At 50.4% G+C, this 19615-nt stretch overlaps 1 protein-coding gene across 3 annotated transcripts; it reads right to left on the reverse strand.

Annotated features, from left to right (window-relative positions):
* Positions 1 to 1070: 1070 nt before the first annotated feature.
* Positions 1071 to 19043, reverse strand: CSF3R (colony stimulating factor 3 receptor). 3 transcript variants are annotated; one of them, XM_049878772.1, is made up of 17 exons: positions 18893 to 19043; positions 17347 to 17401; positions 15468 to 15552; positions 11603 to 11899; positions 10513 to 10636; positions 10214 to 10401; positions 9201 to 9370; positions 8927 to 9080; positions 8756 to 8835; positions 8188 to 8401; positions 5700 to 5888; positions 3903 to 4004; positions 3073 to 3219; positions 2826 to 2966; positions 2576 to 2669; positions 2244 to 2322; positions 1071 to 1836 (listed from the first exon to the last, which is right to left on the reverse strand). In XM_049878772.1, the coding sequence occupies exons 3-17, from the start codon at positions 15529 to 15531 to the stop codon at positions 1357 to 1359; spliced, it is 2523 nt and encodes an 840-aa protein (XP_049734729.1). In that variant the 5' UTR covers positions 15532 to 15552; positions 17347 to 17401; positions 18893 to 19043; the 3' UTR covers positions 1071 to 1356. The 3 variants fall into 3 exon arrangements, with proteins under 3 accessions (XP_049734729.1, XP_049734728.1, XP_049734730.1); XM_049878771.1 differs by having other exon boundaries at positions 2244 to 2325; positions 18893 to 19042; XM_049878773.1 differs by lacking the exons at positions 15468 to 15552; positions 17347 to 17401; positions 18893 to 19043 and adding an exon at positions 15036 to 15122 and having other exon boundaries at positions 2244 to 2325.
* Positions 19044 to 19615: the final 572 nt, after the last annotated feature.

Genomic DNA, 19615 nt, shown 5'->3' on the forward strand with positions numbered 1-19615 from the left:
AGTTATTTTGGGAGCTTCCATCAGCGTGGCCCAGCTTTTTTCTCCTCCCAACCCAGTATTTTCCTCCTTAGTAACAAAGTCCAGGATGGGGCCCTGTGCGAACTACTGGGTTTCAGCCTCCTTCTCTGGCAGCCTTGTAGCCTGGTGTTTGAGATCGCTGACTTTGGAATCAGACAGCCAAGGGCTGGAATTGTAGTGCAGCCATTTTACTCACTGTGTGACCTTGTGGGCAAGTCAGGCAACCTCTCTGGGCCTAAGTGTACCTATCCATCAAATATGGGGATACTAGTATCAATATTTTAGGCTGTTGGGAAGATGAAATGAGGTAGTTGTGTGCAAAGCACCTAGTATACAGTGAGCATTCAATTAGCTGTAATTACTAACATTTGTGAAATGAGGGGTTGATCTTTTCTGAGGTCTGTTCACCCCGTCCCATTGCACTCTGTGATACCCTCCATGTAACCCTTGCCACTATGCTCTAATTATCAGTGTTCCAGTCTCCGCCATTAGAATGGGAACTCACTGAGGGTCCGCTGAAGAGAGTCATTTCTAAATCTCTGCTGCCGGTACAGGGCCTAGATGCTAGGTGAGGGTTGGTTGAATGAATGACTAAAGAAATGAATGAACAATTCTGACTGCTGTTGTTACTTGCTGCCATTGAGTTGGTCCCTGACTGATGGCGACTTCATGCTCAATGGAACGAAACACTGCCTGGACTTGCGCCGCCCCCTTGGTTGTTTGCATATCAGACCATGTGATCCATAGTGTTTTCATTGGCTGATTTTTGAAGTTGATCACCAGGCCTTTCTTCCTAGCCTGTCTTAGTCTGGAAGCTCTGCTGAAACCTGTTCAGCATCATAGCAACACAAAAGCCTCTACTTGACAGATGGGTGATGGCTGCATATGAGGTGCACTGGCCGGGAATTGAACACAGGTCTCCCGTATGGAAGGTGAGAATTCTACCACTGAACCACTACTGCCCCCACCCTGACTGCTAGGGTCCTGAAAATAAAAAGAAAAGAGACTCAGGCACACTCAAGATTTCCTCAACAAAACAAAACAAAAACAAAAAACAAAAAAACAACCGGTTTAAGAGACCAAAATTACAGGAAACAAGTACAAAAGGCTAGTGGGCAGGGCTACACATTCTTAAAGTGTACAGTTTGCCTGGGAGGCCCAGTTCACAGAGACAGGATATGAGGGAAGGGGTGATGGGGATCAGGGACAGGGGAGACCGGGAGGAGCCTCTGGCATTTCTGGGGCTAGGGTGGTTTTTAGCTTAATGACCTGAACCCCTCTTCTACACAGCCCAGGCCCTTCCGGGGGCAGGCGCAGATGGGGCAGTCCCAGGAAGCCCTAGAAGCCTCCCGTCCCCTCCATCCCATGGACCCGGAGCCCCTGTAGCAGGGGGAAGTCGAGCAGTGGCCCAAAGATACAATCGTCCTCCTGGCTTGGGGATGGGGGTACTGGGGCCCCCAGAGGGCTGGTCTGGAACCAGACGTTCTCATAGGACTTGGGGCTGGGAGTGAGCTCCCCTAATAGGGGTTGTGTGGAGTCGCAGCGGAGGTAGTGCCCTGGCCCTGGGCTTGTGGGGCTGCCCAGCACCTGCCCATAAAGGACCTGGTCACTGGTGCTAGACTGGGGCTGGGGCTGGGTGGAAGCTTCTCTTGGTCCCCCCTGGAGCACATAGGCCTGGACCAGGGTGGGGAGGCCACAGGTCCCCGAGGTGTCACTGGACTCCCAGGGCCCTGGCTTCTTCTCTTCCTCCTCCAGCACCGTGATCTTGGCTATGGGGGGCATTCCGGGGTCCCGAAGGCTTGGCAGCTGGAAGGTCTCCTGGACACAAGGACATGGGGTGAGGAGATGGTGCATTTCAAGATGTCTGCCCTAGCCACTGCCTTTTCCTGAGTTGGGCCAGTGGTGGGATCATTCCTGCTGCTCTCCTGGAACTCAAAGGGTTACACTTCCAATGCACCTCTTCCCTGCCTGACACATGCTGAGCGCTCTACAGACTCACCACAATGACTCTTTCCCACAATCTTGGGATTAGTCCCAGTTCACAGTGAGAGGACTGGGGCTCAGACTTACAGAGCAGGGATTCAAACTCAGGTCTGTTTCACTCCAGAGGATCTTGGTAGGAATTGCTGGGAGGGCCCAACTCCTTGTCCTCAGAGGGGTCTCCCTTCACTTTGGGCCTGGACCAACACCTCCACCCCACTTCCCTCTCCTTGCAGGCTTCTCACCTCTGCCATGATGGTGGGCACCCAGGCACTCAGGCTGCTGTGGGCTGGGTCTGGGACACTTGGCCAGAGGTGATTCTTCCTGCTGGAGGAGGGGGCAGGTGAGGGCTGGGCCCAGCATATCTCTCATCTCTCTGTCCTTCCTCCCACTCACCCCCAGTGGTTGAAGGGACGCCCCTTAGTGTAGAGAGGAGAAGGTGGAGGGTTGGGACTCCCAGACATGGCCCCTGAGTCCTGGAGGTCTGGGAAGGACTTAGATAGGCTTACCTAGGTCTGCAGTTCCCTGTGGGTAGAGGAAGCCAAAGGTGGGTGCCGGTTCTTTCAAAAGGACTCACCTGGGACTACAGCAGAGCCAGGCAGCCCCACAGAGGGAGATGAGCAAGAGCAGAAGGCCAAACAGACCCAGGAGGATGTACACCTCGAACTCCTCTGGCGTGAGGAGAAAGCCAGAAGAGGTTAGGTTGAATGTGTGTAAGGTCTCCTCCCTCAGACTCAGGATCCCTCAGCAGATCTACTCTCAGAACAGGGGGGCACCTGGGGCACCCTCCCGGCAGCCGTCTCTGCTCAGTCCCCGTGTCCCCTTACCGAGGGCCAAGGTCATCAGGGTGAGGCCTGTATTGTTGGTGGCTCCAGCCCGGCTGGTGGCCATGAGGTGGACATGATACAAGCTGGCAGGCTCCAGGCCATGGAGGACAAAGCCCCAGGAAGAGGCATTCAGGACGGTGGCTGGGGGTTGGGGAGCACGGTCAGCCTGGGCCTAGATGCTGAGGCCTCGGGCTCCCTTCATGGTTCTTGAGCACCCCCTCCCCCGGGCTTTCTGGGATAAACTCACAGAAGGACTGCTTCTGAGTGTTGGTCCAGAAGATGGTATAGTGGGTAAGGGGGCTCTTCCCCAGCTCAGGGGCCTCAGGCACCCACTCAAGCTGGGCCCAGGTCTTGCCAATGTGCTTCAGATGCAGCTCTGGAGCGCGGGAGGGGGCTGCAGGAAGAGAGGTGCAGGGGCTGTCAGGAACCGGGACAGGGCAGAGAGCCCCCTTTGACCCCTGTGTTCCAGCCCGAGACCTGAGAACTGGGATACACTGAGAGGTGGGTGAGAAAAGAGAGTGCAAAGGGACTCCTGCCTAATTTCTACTTGCTTGATGGTCTCATTTTCTCAGGAACTTTGTTTGAATTCCATCTATCACTGTATCTGAGTGGTCGATGGAATTAAAAAAATCCTGGCTGTGGCTGAGCCAGGAGTTGAACCCAGTTCTGTTTGATTCCAAAGCCTCACTACCCGATTTCTGCCAGGACTGATTTTGTCTTGACTCAATCTGATTTCTATCACTCGCCCTCTGAATTTATGCCAGGTTCTCTGTCTAATTTCTATCTGATGTGACAGTTGATTTCTGTTAGGGCAATTGATTGATTTTTGCCAGGCTTGTTTCTTGAATTCTGCCAAACCCACTGCCCAATTTCTGTCACCCCACCACGTGACTTTCGTCCAGCTGCTTTTCCAGGGGTCAAATGTAGGGGTAGTCTTAGGATTGGGAGAGAACTCTTCTCCAGGGCCAGAGGTAGGGAAGGAAGGAAATGTTCCCTCATATTCCTGATTGTTGGGATCTAGGCAGGCCTTGGGAGAGGAGGAGAGGATTCTGGGAAGGGGCCTGGTGGCTAACAAACCCTTCTCTTGGGAGTAGGCATAGATGTGCTGGGAGGGTCCCGTGGTGTCCTGGTACAGCGGGGTCACAGTGATCTCATACAGCTCAAAGGGCCTGATGTTCTCTGTAGAGAGAAAGTGGGGTAGGTGCTCTGGTTAGGGGCTAATCTTTGCTGATGGTCAGGAGTTAACCTCAGACCTCTAGTCAGGGCTAACCTGGACCTCATGATGTTGGCCTAATCTTTTCAATCTTTTCTTCAGATAATGAGGACCAGGGAAGAAAAGTATAAGCAAGAGCTAGAAAGGTGGCAGGGTCAGGACTACAGAAAGAGAGGATCAAGTTAGACTGTAGGAAAAACCTCTTGATTCTGAGGAAAGTGAAGGATCCAGACAAAACAGATAAATGAGACCTCATAAAAATGAAATGCTTCTGTTCATGAAAGGACTTTATCAACAAAGTGAAGGACAATCTGCAGACTGGGAGAAAATTTTCAGGAACAAGATACCTGGTAAGGGTCTAATTTCCAAAATATACAAAAAACTTCTTCAGTTAACCACAAAAAGACAAACGACCCAATAAAAAAGGGACAGAGGACTTGAACAGACATTTCTCCAAAGAGGATATTCAAATACCCAGGAAGCACATGAGAAGATGCTCAACACTGTTAGCCATTAACTCAGTGCCATCGAGTCAATTTCGACTCATAGCAACCCTCTAGGACAGAGAAAACTGCCCCATAGGGTTTCCAAGGCTGTAAAGCTTTATGAGAGCAGACTGCTACAGCTTTCTCCTGTGGAGCAGCTGGTGAGTTTGAACCGCCGACCTTTTGATTAGCAGCCAAGCGCTTAACCATTGTGCCACCAGGGCTCCCATCCATTAGCCATCGTTGTTGTTGTTGTTGTTAGGTATCATCGTTAGCCATCAGGGAGATGCAAATCAAAACCGCAATGAGATATGCTCTCACTCCATTAGAATGGCAATGGCCAACAGAACAAAACAAAGCAAAGCAAAGCAAAGGAAAACAAGCAAACAAACAAAATCCCAGAAAACAACAGATGTTGGCAAGGATATAGAGAAATTGGAAGCCTCATCCATTGCCGATGGGAATGCAAAATGGTACAAACGCTGTGGGAAAGTTTGGCAGTTCCTCAAAAAAATTGAACACAGAACTCCCACATGACCCAGCAGTCTCAATCCTAGGTGTGTACCCAGGAGAACTGGCACCCATACACCGGCATTCACTGCGGTACAATTCACAATAGCCAAAAGGTAGAAACAACCAAAATGTCCATCAACAGATGAGTGGATAAACAAAATGGTATAATATTACTCAGCCATAAAGAAAAATGAAGTCCTGAGACATGCCACAACATGAACGAACGTTGAAAACATGCTGAGTGAAGGAAGTTACTCGGAGAAGGACAAATACTGCATGATTTATCTTACACGAAATAAGCAAATATACTGAAACCAAAGACTATTAATGGTTACCAAGGAGGGGGAAGAAGGGGGCATGTGAGATTTTTGCCTAGGGAGCACTGAGTTTGTGTTAATGGCAGTAGAATAATTTGGAAATGTTAGTGAGAATGGTTGTACACCATGAACATAATCAATGTCACTGAATTATACGTGTAGAGATTGTAGAATTGGTGAGTGTTTTGTTGTGTATATTCTCACCCCAATAAAAAAATTTATGGATCCAGAAAGGCTGGGGAGCCTGCTAGGATGGTTCAGACTGTCCGTTGTCAGACAAGCACTGCCCTCCTTCTCCCCCACCCCCTTGCCCCCCACCCACCTGCCCACACCCAGGTCTGCCTACCTTGTAGCAAAGTCCCTGTGATGCTCCCATTATGTTCCATCCTCCAGGTTTTATTGCTGCCACTGGGGCTGGGAGGACCTAGACCCCACTCAATCACATAGGCCTGAGGCTGGGGGCTGGGAGGCTCCCAGCCCACCCAGAGGCTGTGAGGATCTCGGGCCACAGCATGGAGTCTGGCCAGCGGTGGGCCTGGAGACAGAGTAGGAGACAGTGGAATGAAGATGAAGGAAGTGCAGGCCCTGGAGTCAGGAGCCTGGGTTCAATCCTGGCTTTGCTACTTACAAGCTGGGGGACCTTGGGTAAGTGAACATCTGAGCCTCAGTTTCCTCATCTGTAAAATGGAAATGATAAAAGTTCCTGACTCACAGGGTTGTGGTGCGGTTTAAATGAGATGATGCACAGTGCCTCAGGTAGAGCAGTACTTGATATTAATACTAATCAAACCCAACTAAACCCGTTGCTGTCAAGTCAGTTCCAACTCAGGGTAACCCCATGTGTTGTAGAACTACTCCATAGGGTTTTCTTGGCTGTAATCTTTGAGGAACCGGATTGTCAGGTCTTTCTTCTGTGGAACTGCTCGGTGATTTGGACTGCCAACTTTTAGGCTAGTAGCCAAGTGCAAACCATTTGCACCACCTGGGGACCTGTTGTAATAATAGAACTAACTGTATATGTTGTTGTTACGTGCCATTGAGTTGGCTCCAACTTATAGCAACCTTATGTAGAACAGAACAGAAAGTTGTCCTCTGCCATCCTCACAGCTGTTGCTATGTTTGAGCCCACTGTTGAGCCATCTTATTGAGGATCTCGCTCTTTTTTGCTGACCCTCTACTTTATCAAGCATCTTTCTCCAGGAATTGGTCTCTCCTGATAAAACCTGATAACATGTCCAAAGTAAAGCAAGATGAAGTGTTGCCATCCTTGCTTCTGCGGAGCATTCTGGCTGTACTTCCTCCAAGACAGATAGATTTGTTTACTCTTCTGGCGGTCCATGGTATATTCAATATTCTTCAGCAACACCAGTTTGAGTGCATCAATTCTTCTTCGGTCTATACAGACTTCGGTATGTGCTAGGCACAGTCTTTGATGGATGTTAATTCATTGAGTCTTTTAACAGCCCCATGAGGGAGGTACTATTATTGTCCCCGTTTTATCCATGAGAAAACTGAGAGACATAGAGAGGTTAAGTTACTGGTCTATGGTCACCCAGCTAGTAAGTAGAAATATTTGCTATTATGGCTATGATTATGATTGTTATTGTTACTGTTAGTCTCACCTTGTGAGGACTTATGTTCAGGGGATCCTGGGTGGTGACTGATCCCCTGAGAATGAGCAATTAACTCAGGGTCCATGTTCCAGCTGGAAAAGCTTAGAGCTTTCTCTCCCAGCTTCCTTGGGAGAATGGACTCTCTCTCTCTTTCTCTGTCTCTCTCTCTCTGTGTGTGTGTGTAGAAATCACCAGTTTAACTTGGTTCTGGCTAATGATAATAATAATAATAGTTAACACATACCAAGCAGTTATTTTGTGCCAGTGTGAAAGCAACATCTGGGCCTGTCTGACCTCCTCTAACTTCACAAGGGGGAAGGTGAATCAAGATCAACAGCCCAAGGCTGACTGCAATGAGGTGGAAGCCAGACACATCTCCTCTCTTCGCCATCTTTACCAATTCTGACACCAACGGTCCCTCTTGTGGCACTCTCTACTTCTCTGCTGAGTTTGATCATTCATTGCAATGGCCACACGGAACTCACTTATTAGGGAAGTAACAGGTTACAATTCAGGTTCGGGAACACTCAAGGATACCGTTCTTCCGTCAGGGCAACCTCTTCCTAGCCTTGCGTGCAGGCACACCTCTCCCTGGCCCTAGGCCTCTGTCCAAAGACACTCTGCTTTCTCTTTTCGCAGGCCTGGGCCGGGAAGCCCACCTTGCAGCCTCCTGCTGCCGGGTCTATCCTGCCACTGTTTTTCAGTGTCTTCGGGGTTACAGCTCTCTCTCTCTCTCTTGGTCTCCTGCTTCCAGGAGCTTCTCAGTGCAGGAATCCTGGGTCTAAAGGGCATGTTGGCTCCTGGCTGTTTTTCCTTGGTGGTGGGATCTTCTCTGTTCTGCCTCCGGAGTTGCTCATTTCAAGTCTAGCGGGATGGCAAAACCGACCAATCCCTTTGGTGGGCCACAATTACCCTATCACACAGTCCTGCCCCATCGCTTCGATGGGAGTTACAAGACCATGGCTAGAAAGGCCACAAGCAAAAGTGATCTATCACACCCCAACCAGGCACATGTCTTAAATCATTTAAGTCCTCACAATGAGGTAGGCACTGTTATCGTCTGCATTTGCTAGATGAGTAAACAGAGGTCCAGGGAGGTTAATAACTTGCCCAGGTCACACTGTTAACAGATGACTGAACTAGGTTTGAACCCAGGCAACCTAGCCTCAGAACTCACATGCTCAATACCAACGCGCTCTACTGCCTGACAGCTCCCTTTACCTCTGCTCTCCATGAAGACCACCGGGACGGGATGAGAGGTCCCGCCTGTGTTATAGGCCACGAGGACCACCTCCTGGGCTTCTGAAGGCAAGTGGAAGGTGCAGGTTAACTCCGTGGTATTGCAGAGGGGTAGGACTGCCCCAACCTGGCTTGAGGGTCTCCAGGAAACCAGGTACCCATGGATCCGCCCACTATTTTCCTCCAGGGGCATTGGCTGTAGTAGGAATAGAAGGGAGAGATAAGGAGAATGTACAGATTGTCTTGAGTGGGGGAGAGCTTCTAGGTGGATGGATCACAGAACCCTCCCTCTGCTCCCCTGTGCCAGGTCCTAGGAGGGAGGCAAGGAAGAAGTAAGCAGGCACTTAATTATTCACTGAATGGACCCTTTGGGGGCATGGGTGAGTCCTGCCTTGTAGGCTCTTCCAAAAGGACAATTACCATCTTACTAGGCACATGCAAATGAACCAAGCCTGCCAGACCTATGGGATTCCTGAGCCCCAGCTTGCAGGACTCTGTCTGGGTTGGAGGAGGTCTAAGGGGTGGAGGGATGGCCTTTAGAGGGGGTCACCTTCCAGAACAGCTGCACATCCATAGTTCTAGGGTCCAGCTTCCTCTGCCGCCACCACGTGTCCAGTCTGATGATGGGGGCTGTGGTCAGAGTCAGAGGAGAGGGTGCTCACCAGGGGTCCTGGAGGCTGGACTGGGCGCAGAAGGCTGCCCTAGCACCTCACCTACTTACCCCGTTCTGCGGTGTTCAGCTCCAGGCTGGGACTCCAGTCACTCCAGTGGCCTGGCAGGGGCCAGCGGATGCATCGCATCTGCAGGGTGTAGGCTGTGGCTGGGAGGAGGCCACAGAGCTTGTGGTGGAGGGTACAGGAGGGCAAAGGGGCCACCTGGTGGGGGGTGTGGCTCTGAGCCTGGATGCCTGGGTCCTTCCAGGGCCAGCTAGAGCCCACCCATACCCTTTCCTCAGTCACCCCCACCCCGGCACTTGAGGTTGCACCCTGCCTTACCAGGGCCCAGCTGGCTTCTCTTAGCCGTGGCTGGTAGCGCAGCTCGCACTTCTGTTCCATGAACAGGCTTGGCTTCCATGACTCCCAGCGAAACCACAGACAGTCTGGCTGGGCTGGAGCCACCTCAGGGCTGGGGTCCAGGGCCTCCAGTGTGGGGGGCTCCAGTTTCACTGCAAGGAAGATAGTTGTTAGAACTGCTTCCTGTCCCACCCTATAAAAGAATAGGGCTCCTTAACTCCCGCTTGTCTCTGTCTGTGGTTGCATTTTCCTCCCTGGGTCTCCATTCAGGGAGTCTCTGTGTGTTTCTCTTTCTGTATGTGTCTCTGTACCTCTGTCAATTCACAACTCCACATTGTTTTGGGTCTGTCCCTATGTATACGTGTCTCTGTTTCTCACTAGGTCTTCATTTCATGCTTGCCCCAGGGATTTTGCACTGGTTGTTCACTCTGCCTGGGACACTTTCTCCCCGTATATCCACATGGCTCGCTCCCTCATCTCCTTCAAGTATCTGTGCAAGTGTTACTTTTTCATCGAGCCCTTCCCTGACCATCCTATTGAAAGAGCAACTGTCCCCCAATCTGCTCTCCCTATCCCCCTTCTCTGCTTTAACTTCCTCGTCACACTTATCCTCGTCTGGCGTTCTGTTTTATTTATTTTGCCCACTAAATTGTAAAGTTCTGAGGGCAGGATCTGGGATGTTTTGCTCACTGCTGTATCCACAACACCTACAAGAGTGCCTAGTACATAGTGGGTACTTCAAGAAATTAATTCTTTGTTGAAAGAATGAATGAATGTGTCTCTTTGCCTCTGGGTCTCTTCCACACCTCTTGGTCTATCTCCATTTCTCTATCTCCAGCTATATCCCTGTTGTCTCTGTCTCTTTTCTCTGTCTCTATCTCTGGGTCTTCCAATGTCTCATTGTCTGTTACTGGGTCCCTGTTTCCCTTTCGGTGCCTCTCTGGTTCTGTCCATTTTGGGGGTCTCTCCTTGCCCCCACACTCAGAGTCACCCACCGAGGTCCATAGGATGAAAGCACAGCTTTGGGGACTGGCTGGTCCCCAGCGCATTTTCTGCCTGCACCCAGATGACCAGACTCTGGTACAACAGCAGGTGTTTGCGTTGGATGGCGCAGCGACTCTGCCCAGCCTCAGGCACGCATTCCTGAATGGGCTCCTCTTGGGTCTGGCAATTGTCCCGGCTCCTACCAACAAGATCAGGCTTGGGTGCCACGCAGAGAAAAAAAGCACAGTCCTACCCATGCCCCACCCCAGGGCCCAAAAGAAGGGGGCCGAGGCAGGAAGCCCCCACTCACTTGATGCTCTTTAGGGTGAAGCTGGTGGGCAGATGCGGTTCTGGTCCTGGCTCCCACTGGCAGATGAAGCTGTTGATTGTGAGGTTCATGAGGCAGGACAGGTTGTACGGTGTCGGGGGAGGATCTGTGTGGGGTGGGGAGAGGGTGAAGACTTTGGTTGGGACCAGTCAGAAAGCTCTGGCTGGGACCAATTGGCCTCATTTTCTTGCTGTGAATGGGTCCCTCTGGGATCATCTTGTCTAGTCCCCTGTCTCCATACAATGTGAACCTGGAGGGTCAGGCCTGGGGAAAGCCAAGTTGTAGGCATGGAAAGGGACAAGCATCACAGGACCCCAGCATCCTGGTGACCCCCCCATCTCCAATTTTCCTCACTCTAGACCCGTTTGTCAGTGACATTGTAATGTCTGGGTTTTCAGCCTTGTTCTCTCATTCATTAGCCATGTGATCTTGAAGTTAATTAATTGTCCTGTGTTTCAGTTTCCTCATTTGTAAAATGGGAGTAATAGTAATATACCTACCCTCCGGGTCATTGTGAACGCTAAAGGATTCATTGCACATAAAGTACTTAGAACGGTGCCTGGCACATAGTAAGTGCTATGTAAGTGTTAGCTGCTAGTATTATTGATTCTTAAACAAGAACCTTGGTGTGTTTTTTTCTTCTTTCCTTCCTCGCTTTCTTATGCCTCACCTTTGCACAAACCCTATCCTGCTCAGTTTGAACTGAGGGCTGAGACTGGGATGGGAGAGAAGCTGGGAGCAAGCCCAGCTAGTAGAGAATGTTTTCCTGGATACGCCCTCTTATGGCCAAGGAGTTGGGCTTGTTGTTACAACACTGGCTTTAGAGCCACACTGCCTGATAGAAATTTTGGCTCCATCCTTATTAGTATGTAACCTCGGGCAAGTCACTTACCCTCCCTGAGCTTCAGTTTTCTCATCTGCAAAACGGGGCTAATAATAGTACCCACTGGTAGGGAAGATTGCTTGGTAGAATGCCCATAAAGTGTTTCTTTAGCAAGTATTGGCAAATATCTTATTAGTATTGGCAGAAGGACATTGGAGGCAGAGTGGGTGGATGGCTGGAGGGACTTACAGCCTGCCTGCAGCTCAACTTGGTCAATGATCTGCAGGCTGTTGCCCCAGAGCAGACAGCAGGAGAGATGCGCCTGAGTGTGGTTGAGATGCGGCAGGGTAATGGTGGACTTCCTGGTCCCATCGGGTAGGCGCTGCTGTTTCCCCCCTGGTTGAAGCTCTGATTCCAGTTTCCACAGAATCTCTGACTCCGGGTCCAAGTGGTTGCAGTTCTGGCCAATGACACAGGAGGCTGTGACAGGATCCCCCAGGCGGACGATGGGGTGTGAGAGGCTGATGCGCCCACACTCCGCAAGGCCTGGAGTGGAAGAGAATAAGCCATGGGTGACTCCTCTGCCTGGCAGAGCTGAGCTATCAGGCAGCCTGTGTAGTGCCTCAGTCACTGAGGCATGGGGCTAGAATGGAAAGGATTGCATGGGGGCTGGGAGAGGCTGTTGGGGTGAGATAGAGAGTGATGTACTAGAAAATGTTTAAAACCAGCTATTCAAGGGAAAACAGACCCTGATTTGTAGTGTGTGCCACTGTCCATAGGGCAAATACTCCTACCATGGCCAATTTCGAGCTATCAATCTGAAATCACTGAATGTGGAGTTGGGAAGAGGCGTGCATTATTGGTTCTTGCAAGCCAGAGCCAGCATACTGCCAAATAGACTAGTTCCCTCCCCGAGGATGGTGAAAGCAATAGTTAGAATGACAAGCATCTTGCAGCCACAGTAAGCTTTTCAAAACTCAAATCTGATTGTGTTACCCAATCTTGACCAGAACACTTCTTAACCAGTGCACCATTGCTCTGAAAGGCAGCATGGGGTGGTGGATAAGTGGATGTGGATAAGAATGTGGATGTTGGAACTAGACTGCCTAGGTTTAAGTCCTGATTCTATCACTTGTTAATTATGTGACCCTGGTATATTGTGGAGGTTTTCTGTGCCTCAGTTTTCTCATCTGTAAAATGAGGATAAAAATGGTCCCTTTTACCTTACTATTGCTGGTAGGATTAAATGTGTAAGGCACTCAGAATGGCACCTGGCATGTATTTAAGTATTTACTGTGATGGTTAGGATAAAGACTCAAATCCTTCACATGGCCCTTGTGCCTTGGTGCCTAACTCTCTCAGTTTCTGACCATCTGCTGTCATATCCAGCTGCTCTGGCCTTCTTGCTGTTCATTGAAAATGGCATGATCTCTCCAATCTCAGGATCTTTGTACCCACTGTTCCTTCTTATTCTGAGGGCAATGGGTTTGGTTTGGAAACCCTGGTGGCACAGTGGTTAAGAGCTACAGCTGCTAACCATAAAGGTCAGCAGTTCGAATCCACCAGATGCTCCTTGGAAACCCTATGGGGCAGCTCTACTCTGTTCTATAGGCTTGCTATGAGTCAGAATTGACTCGATGGCAATGGGTTTGGGTTTTTTTGGTTCCTTCCTGAGTTACTTTTCTTCCTCTCCTTCCACCTTTTTTCACGTGGTTAACATTTAATGTCTTGGGAGAACCAGCTGTTGTTGTCAGGTGCTGTCGAGTGGGTTCTGATTCATAGCGACCCTATGTACAACAGAGCAAAACACTGTCCGATCCTATGCCATCCTCAAAATCGTTGCTATGCTTGAGCCCATTGTTGCAGCCACTGTGTCAATCCATCTCACTGAGGGTCTTCCCCTCTTTTGCTGACTCTCTATTTTAGCAAGCATGATGTCTTTCTCCAGTGACTGGTCCCTCCTCACAACATGTCCAAAGAACTTGAGATGAAGTATCAGCATCCTTACTTCTAAGGAGCATTCTAGCTGTACTTCCAAGACAGATTTGTTCGATCTCCTTCAATATTCTTCTCCAATACCATAATTCAAATGTATCAATTCTTCTTTGGTTTTCCTTAATCATTGTTCAGCTTTCACATGCATGTGAGGTGATGGAAAATACCATGGCTTGGGTCAGTTGCATATTAGTCCTCAAGGCGACGTCTTTGCCTTTTAAAAGGCGAAAGAGGTCTTTCGCAGCAGATCTGCCCAATGCAATACGTCCTTTGATTTCTTGACTGCTGCTTCCATGGGTGTTGATTGTGGATCCAAGTAAAACGAAATCTTTGACAACTTCAATATTTTCTGTATTTATCATGATGTTGCTCATTGGTCCAGTTGTGAGGATTTTTGTTTTCTTGATGTTAAGGTATAATCCATACTGAAGGCTGTGGTCTTTGATCTTCATCAGTAAATGCTTCAAGTCCTCTTCACTTTCAGCAAGCGAGGTTGTGTCATCTGCATGTCGCAGGTTGCTAATGAGTCTTCCTCCAATTCTGATGCCATGTTCTCCTTTATATAGTCAAGCTTCTCAGATTATTTGCTCAGCATACAGATTGAATAAGTATGGTGAAAGGATACAACCCTGACCCACAGCTTTCCTGATTTTAAACCATGCAGCATCCCCTTGTTCCGTTTGAACAACTAAGTGTTCTGAGCACAATCAAGTGTTCTGGAATTCCCATTCTTTGCAATGTTATCCATAATATGGTATGATCCACAGAGTTGAATGCCTTTGCATAGTCAATAAAACACAGGTGAACATCTTTCTGGTATTCTCTGCTTTCAGCCAAGATCCATCTGACATCAGCAATGATATCCCTCGTTCCAAGTCCTCTTCTGAATCTGGCTTGAGTTTCTGGCCATTCCCTGCTGATATACTGCTGCAACCCTTTTTGAATTATCTTTGGCATAACTTAATATCATGATATGAATGATATTGTTCGATAATTTCAGCATTCTGTTGGATCACCTTTCTTTGGAATGGGCACAGATAGGGATCTATCCCAGTTGGTTGACCAGGTAGCTGTCTTCCAAATTTCTTGGAACCAGACTAGGCCCTTACTAATCAGACAAGGGCAGGATTCCATAATTTCCCAAAGCTCTTGTTATCCTTAATATTTATAGAGGCATACGATTATTTGCTTGTCTATCTCTGCAGCTAGACTGTACATTTGGCTAGGCCAGGGACCTTGTCTGTTTTTCTCATTACTGTTTTCCCAGCGGCTGGCACAGAGAAAGCCCTTGGTGAATATTTTTTAAATACGTAACTCAGTAAGCACTGCACTTTGCCCTCACTGCCCTAAGAGGTGAAGCAACTTGCCCAAGGTCATAGAGCAAGACTCTCAGCATGGGGCTCCTACTGCTTCACAGATTTAGAACTTCAGGCTCAAAGGAAGCTTTCAGATCTGTTTACTTCAAAACTCCACCTGAGGCTGCGTTCTCTACAGCAGAGCTTGGGTGGCCTGTTTTTATATGGCCTGTGAGCTAAGGATGGAGGTTAAAGGATTACAAACACCAATAAGAAGAACACACAACAGAGACTCTATGTGGCCTGTAATGCCGAAATACTGCTATCAGACCAAGTTTGCCAACACCTGCTCTGCAGCATCCTGAGGTCAGTCCTGGCCTCAGCCTACATACCCCTGGAGATGGGAAGCTCATCATCTCTCAAAATAAGAGTTTCCATTGTTGGAGAGCTCGGCTTGTGCTTCCTTATTTCAGGATGAAACTTGCCTCCTTGTGACTTCCACTTCAATCCCTTTGCTCCTGCCTAGGCTGCACAGGACCCAGAGGTTCCTTCTGACAGCCCGACAGAGATTTGCAGATACGGTTTGGGTCCCTCCAGTCTTTTCCAGGCTGACCAGCCCAGGTCCTCTCACCGTTCCTGATCAGTGGTGGTTTGCCTGATGGGTGGGAGCTCAGCTGCCCCACATCTGTGATCTAGTCTTGAGCTTCTTAGGGTTCTCTAGAAATCGCAGGAGTGGTAGGGTGGGCAATGTGGGGAAATGATTCCATCCCCCCCCCGCCATAACTCCCTCTCCCCACCACGCCCCCACCCGGAACCACACTCACTTCCAGGGAGCAGAAGGACGATCAGGGCGGCTCTGGTCAGGCTCCAGGCACCCAGCCCTGTCATAGTGCCAAACTTGGTGCTCACCTGGAAGCAGAGGGGATTGAATAAGAGCTTGGGCTTTGAAATCAGAGCTGACCTTAATCCTTGCTCTGCCACAGTGTGACTTTGGCCTGGTTACTTGACGTCTCTGAGTCTCAATTTCTTTGTCCGTAAAATGGAGGTAACAATAGTGCATACTGCACAGAGCTTTGGAGGAAGACATGAAACGATACATGTCAAGGGCTTAGCACAGTGCCTGGCACATAAGAAATGACCCTAAGTGATAGCCCCTGTTGTTGTCATATCTGCCTTCCAGGAGAGAGCAGGGAAGGGAACAGCAAGGAACAACGTTCTTTCCTTCTCCCTTCTGTGTTAACCAGGCTCCCCCAGCCCCCAGAAAGCATAACCTGAGGCAAGGGCTTGCTTGCAGGTAGTTTATTTTAGAAGATTCCAGGAACAGAGTAAGGGAGTGGGGAGAATGAAACAGTGGAGGAGGAAAAACCACACAAGATTACGTTGTTGAGCTTGTTATCTCTGAGGGCAACTGGGGCTTGGTCCTGCTGGGACCTTCTGAGGAGCCATGTTCACCCAAGAGACAATTTATCCCTTTGCTGGGAGGGAGGATGGGAACATTTACCCAAAGACTCCTGCCTCTCCCTGGTCAAGGGAGGCATCGACTCCCTTGCGTTTCCCGATTGTGTGTGCATGAGTCCCAAGCAGGTTCTCCTAGGTAACCAACCCGTGCCAAGGGCATCAGAGATGCTCCCTGGGAGAAAGCAAGAATTCCTCGGATGGAGGGAGGATTCATTCCAGTCTCAGGAATTGTGCAAAGGGAGGCCACTAGGGTGGGCAGCTTCCACCTGTCCCCACTTTCCCCTCTTTTTTTCCCAGCCTAATCCCCCTATCCTACTTCCCTTGGGGTTGTGGGGCCAGACACCTGATTTCCCAGCACTAATTGGTGCTCTTAGTGGCAGGTCAGTGGGAATCACTAGCCAGCCTGTATGTACATGCGTGAGCATATACATGTGGGGGTGTCCCAGCAGAGAGCCCCAAGTGGCCAAGCTGATACCCTGTACTCAGAAGGTAGAAAAGCTAAGAGAATCGTTTTCTCTCGCTTCCAAATAGAGGTGTGACTAAGAGCTCCCCAGACACTCAAGGCTGTTCCTGCTTGCAGGGGCCTCACCATGATCTTCAGTCTGTCCAGATATGTTACAGTGTCAGGATACAGGGCAACCACCAGCCTATAAGTCATGACTGTGCACCTTAGTAAAAAAACACCCCTTCCTCTGGGCAGATGCATACACATGCTAGGACTCACAGCTCGGTGACTGGAAAACAGGCTGGATTTCAGTCTTCACTTGCCCCTTAGCTGGGCACCTTTGTGCAGTGAGAAACCTGAGCAACTGTCCAGACCATGCCCGTCTACCTGTCAGTAGTTGGCAACCCCTTCCCCACCACAATGCATACACTGCTTGGGGAAGATTTTGCCTCCTAGGTACAGGTTTTGGGACACTGGCTCCCACCTCCGTATGTTTTTGATCATGCCCCAGCCCTGCTGCCCTAGGGAGGATCAGCTTCAGGCCCAGCTTATGCCCACTGAGGCACCATCTCCTTCCCCTCCACTGGCCCCTGTCTAGAGTGGGCAGCTAAACCCCAGGCATCCTCCCAATGGCATCAGCCCCTGGCCCCCCGTGGCAGCCCTGGGTGCCCACCACCTCAGCTGAGTGGGAGCTGAGGCCTGTTGGAGCATAGTCCCCCATTCTGGGAACAGGATGTGAAGAAATGGGAGTCCAGCTCTGAGCGAGACCAATTGGTCTGAACTCCAGCTCTCCCTCTTACCTGCACAGTTACCTTGGACAAGTTACTTCACTTTTCCGAGTCTCAGTTTCCCCATCTGTGAAAAAGGGATAACAATAGCACCCATCTCCGAGGTTGATGTAAGGATGCAATGAGATAAGCTGTGACGAAAGCACATATCCTGTGCCTGGCATGGACTAAGCACTTAATAGCGTTAATTATTTTTTCATGAACCATAAAGCAGACACCCCCTCATGGGGCCCAGAATGGTTTAACGTCCCCCGCTCCTTCCCAGGCTGTGTGGTCACAGCTTCTTGGGACTGCCAGCTTGTTTTTTCTGTCACGCTGCACAGTTTCAAAGCCCCATTTCTGGGTCTCCTCCTTCTAGTCCCTTGCTCCTTCCTGACAATTGCACCTCACTCTCTCCCTTTCACTCTGGCCACCTCCCCTGGGATCCCCAGGTGCCCCTGACCCTTTGTCCTGGCTCACGGGGTGCTCCTAACCCTTTCTGTCCTGGTTCATCGGGTGCTCCCTGGTGTCACCCCATCCCACTCCCCTCTTTGTTCCCTTCTCCCCTCACTCCCATCACTTACCCCTCCTCTCCTTCTCAACCACTTAGCTTTCTCTCCCCTGGGCTTTCTACTACTCTCTGGGAAGAGGATGGGTGGGAAGGAGGGGCTGGGAAAAGACAGAAGGAGGCCCTCCCAGGTGTGGTTCAAAGAGAGAGAGAAAGGGAGAGAGAGGGAGAAAGGGAGAGGGAGGGAGGGAGAGGGGAGAGAGAGAGAGGGAGGGAGAGAGAGAGACAGGGAGGGAGTGAGAGGAAGGCAGAGAGAGACAGGGAGAAAGGGAGGAAGAGAAAGAAAGAGAGAGGAAGGGAGAGGAAAAGAGAGAGGCAGAAAGAGTAACAAAGTGAGACTGAGATGGAGATCCACACACAGGCTGAAATGACAAGAAGGACTCATGGAGATAAAGACTGAGGCCTGAGAGACACTGGAGACCGAGACCGAAAGATTACTGACCAAGAGAGAGAGACTGAGGCACTCAGAAGCTGAGAAGCAGTCTGATATCTGATAGAGTTTAGGTTTCAAGAGACAAAGGGCAAGCTGAGAGACAAAGAGAGAGGCAAAGAGAGGGTCCAGGAGGGAGACACAGAGAGAAACTCAGAGTGAAATCGACTCAGAGAGGGTCCGAGGGAGACAGAAACGGATAGTAAACTATAGAGACGGAGACAGGGAGAGGCAGAGGGACTACTCACAGATACCCAGGTTCTGAGAGAGAGACACAGAGGGAGGGCGATTATGTTCGTCCCTGAGCCCAGCTTCGTGTCCCACAAGAGATATTTGGCTTCTTGGGACTTCGCTGATGTACCCCACCCTCCAAAAAAAAGAAGGCTGCTGCATCCTTGGGAAAAGAGATGCAATGTCCAGGGCTCCTGACTCCAAGGAATAAACACTGAAGGTGGGGTCCTTGGCCCCAGGCCCAGGCCCCCCGAATATAGGAACTTGGCAGAGCTGGAAGGAGTGGACCTGGGACTCCAGGTCCCCATCAAGCCCAAGACTCAGTCCCTCCCTGGGGAGCCCCTACTCACGCTGGAGCTGCTGACCAGGCACCCACCAGGCCTCACTGGTCTCTCCTCTCCCCTTCAGGGCAAGTTCCTGAAAACAGCTGCGGTCCTGCTCTCTCCCCCAGCCCTGTCGTTAATGGCTCAGCCTCCGGACAGGCAGGGGCAGGGGATTGCAACACCTGCCCAGCCTCCCTCCTTCTCTCCCTTGCGCCAAGGGCACAGGCAGCCCCTTCCTCCCAGGAAGGAGCCTGGGAGGGAAACTGGTGAGGCCCAGGCAGCCTTCCTGCCTTGGGGGGTCTTAAAGGGGCTGAGGAATGTGGCAACAATGTCCCCCTGCCTCCGGATTTCCTGAGTTCAAAGCTTTGAGGCTGGGGAGGGCCTGGGCTCCAACCTTGGCTGGGTACCATCTCCATGGCCCCTGGCCTGGGGGAGCACCATGTGGAGACGGGCCCCGGGCTAAAAGCGTCACTCAGCCCTAAGCCCCTTCTAAGCACTATCCTGGGCCCTGCTCCCCACAGTACTCAGGAGGGCATCCGGAAGTTACAGGGGTGTTCATAACTCGGTCCCTTTGTACTCTCTCCTGAGCATGAAGAGTCACTACAGCTTCTCCTCCGCCACTCAGAGGCCAAGGCAGAGGGAGAAATGGGGGCTCTGGGGACAAGACAAGGTGGTGCCCTGCTCAGGCACAGAGTTTTCATATGTTCACCAAAAATTAGTGTAACATTTTCCCCAATGATTCTGCTACAG

Source organism: Elephas maximus, chromosome 3 (assembly GCF_024166365.1).
Source record: "Elephas maximus indicus isolate mEleMax1 chromosome 3, mEleMax1 primary haplotype, whole genome shotgun sequence".
In the NCBI taxonomy this organism is placed as follows: domain Eukaryota; kingdom Metazoa; phylum Chordata; class Mammalia; order Proboscidea; family Elephantidae; genus Elephas; species Elephas maximus.

What these genes read in the sequence shown, in the direction of transcription:
- CSF3R (XM_049878771.1), bottom strand. Translation starts at nt 15,531, where the DNA reads ATGACAGGGCTGGGTGCCTGGAGCCTGACCAGAGCCGCCCTGATCGTC. An exon ending in CTTTCATCCTATGGACCTCG is followed by an intron (nt 9,371 to 10,213) that starts GTGGGTGACTCT and finishes TCTTCCTTGCAG; the next exon opens with TGAAACTGGAGCCCCCCACA. An exon ending in TGGCTCTGCTGTAGTCCCAG is followed by an intron (nt 2,326 to 2,575) that starts GTGAGTCCTTTT and finishes CCCCTCCTCCAG; the next exon opens with CAGGAAGAATCACCTCTGGC.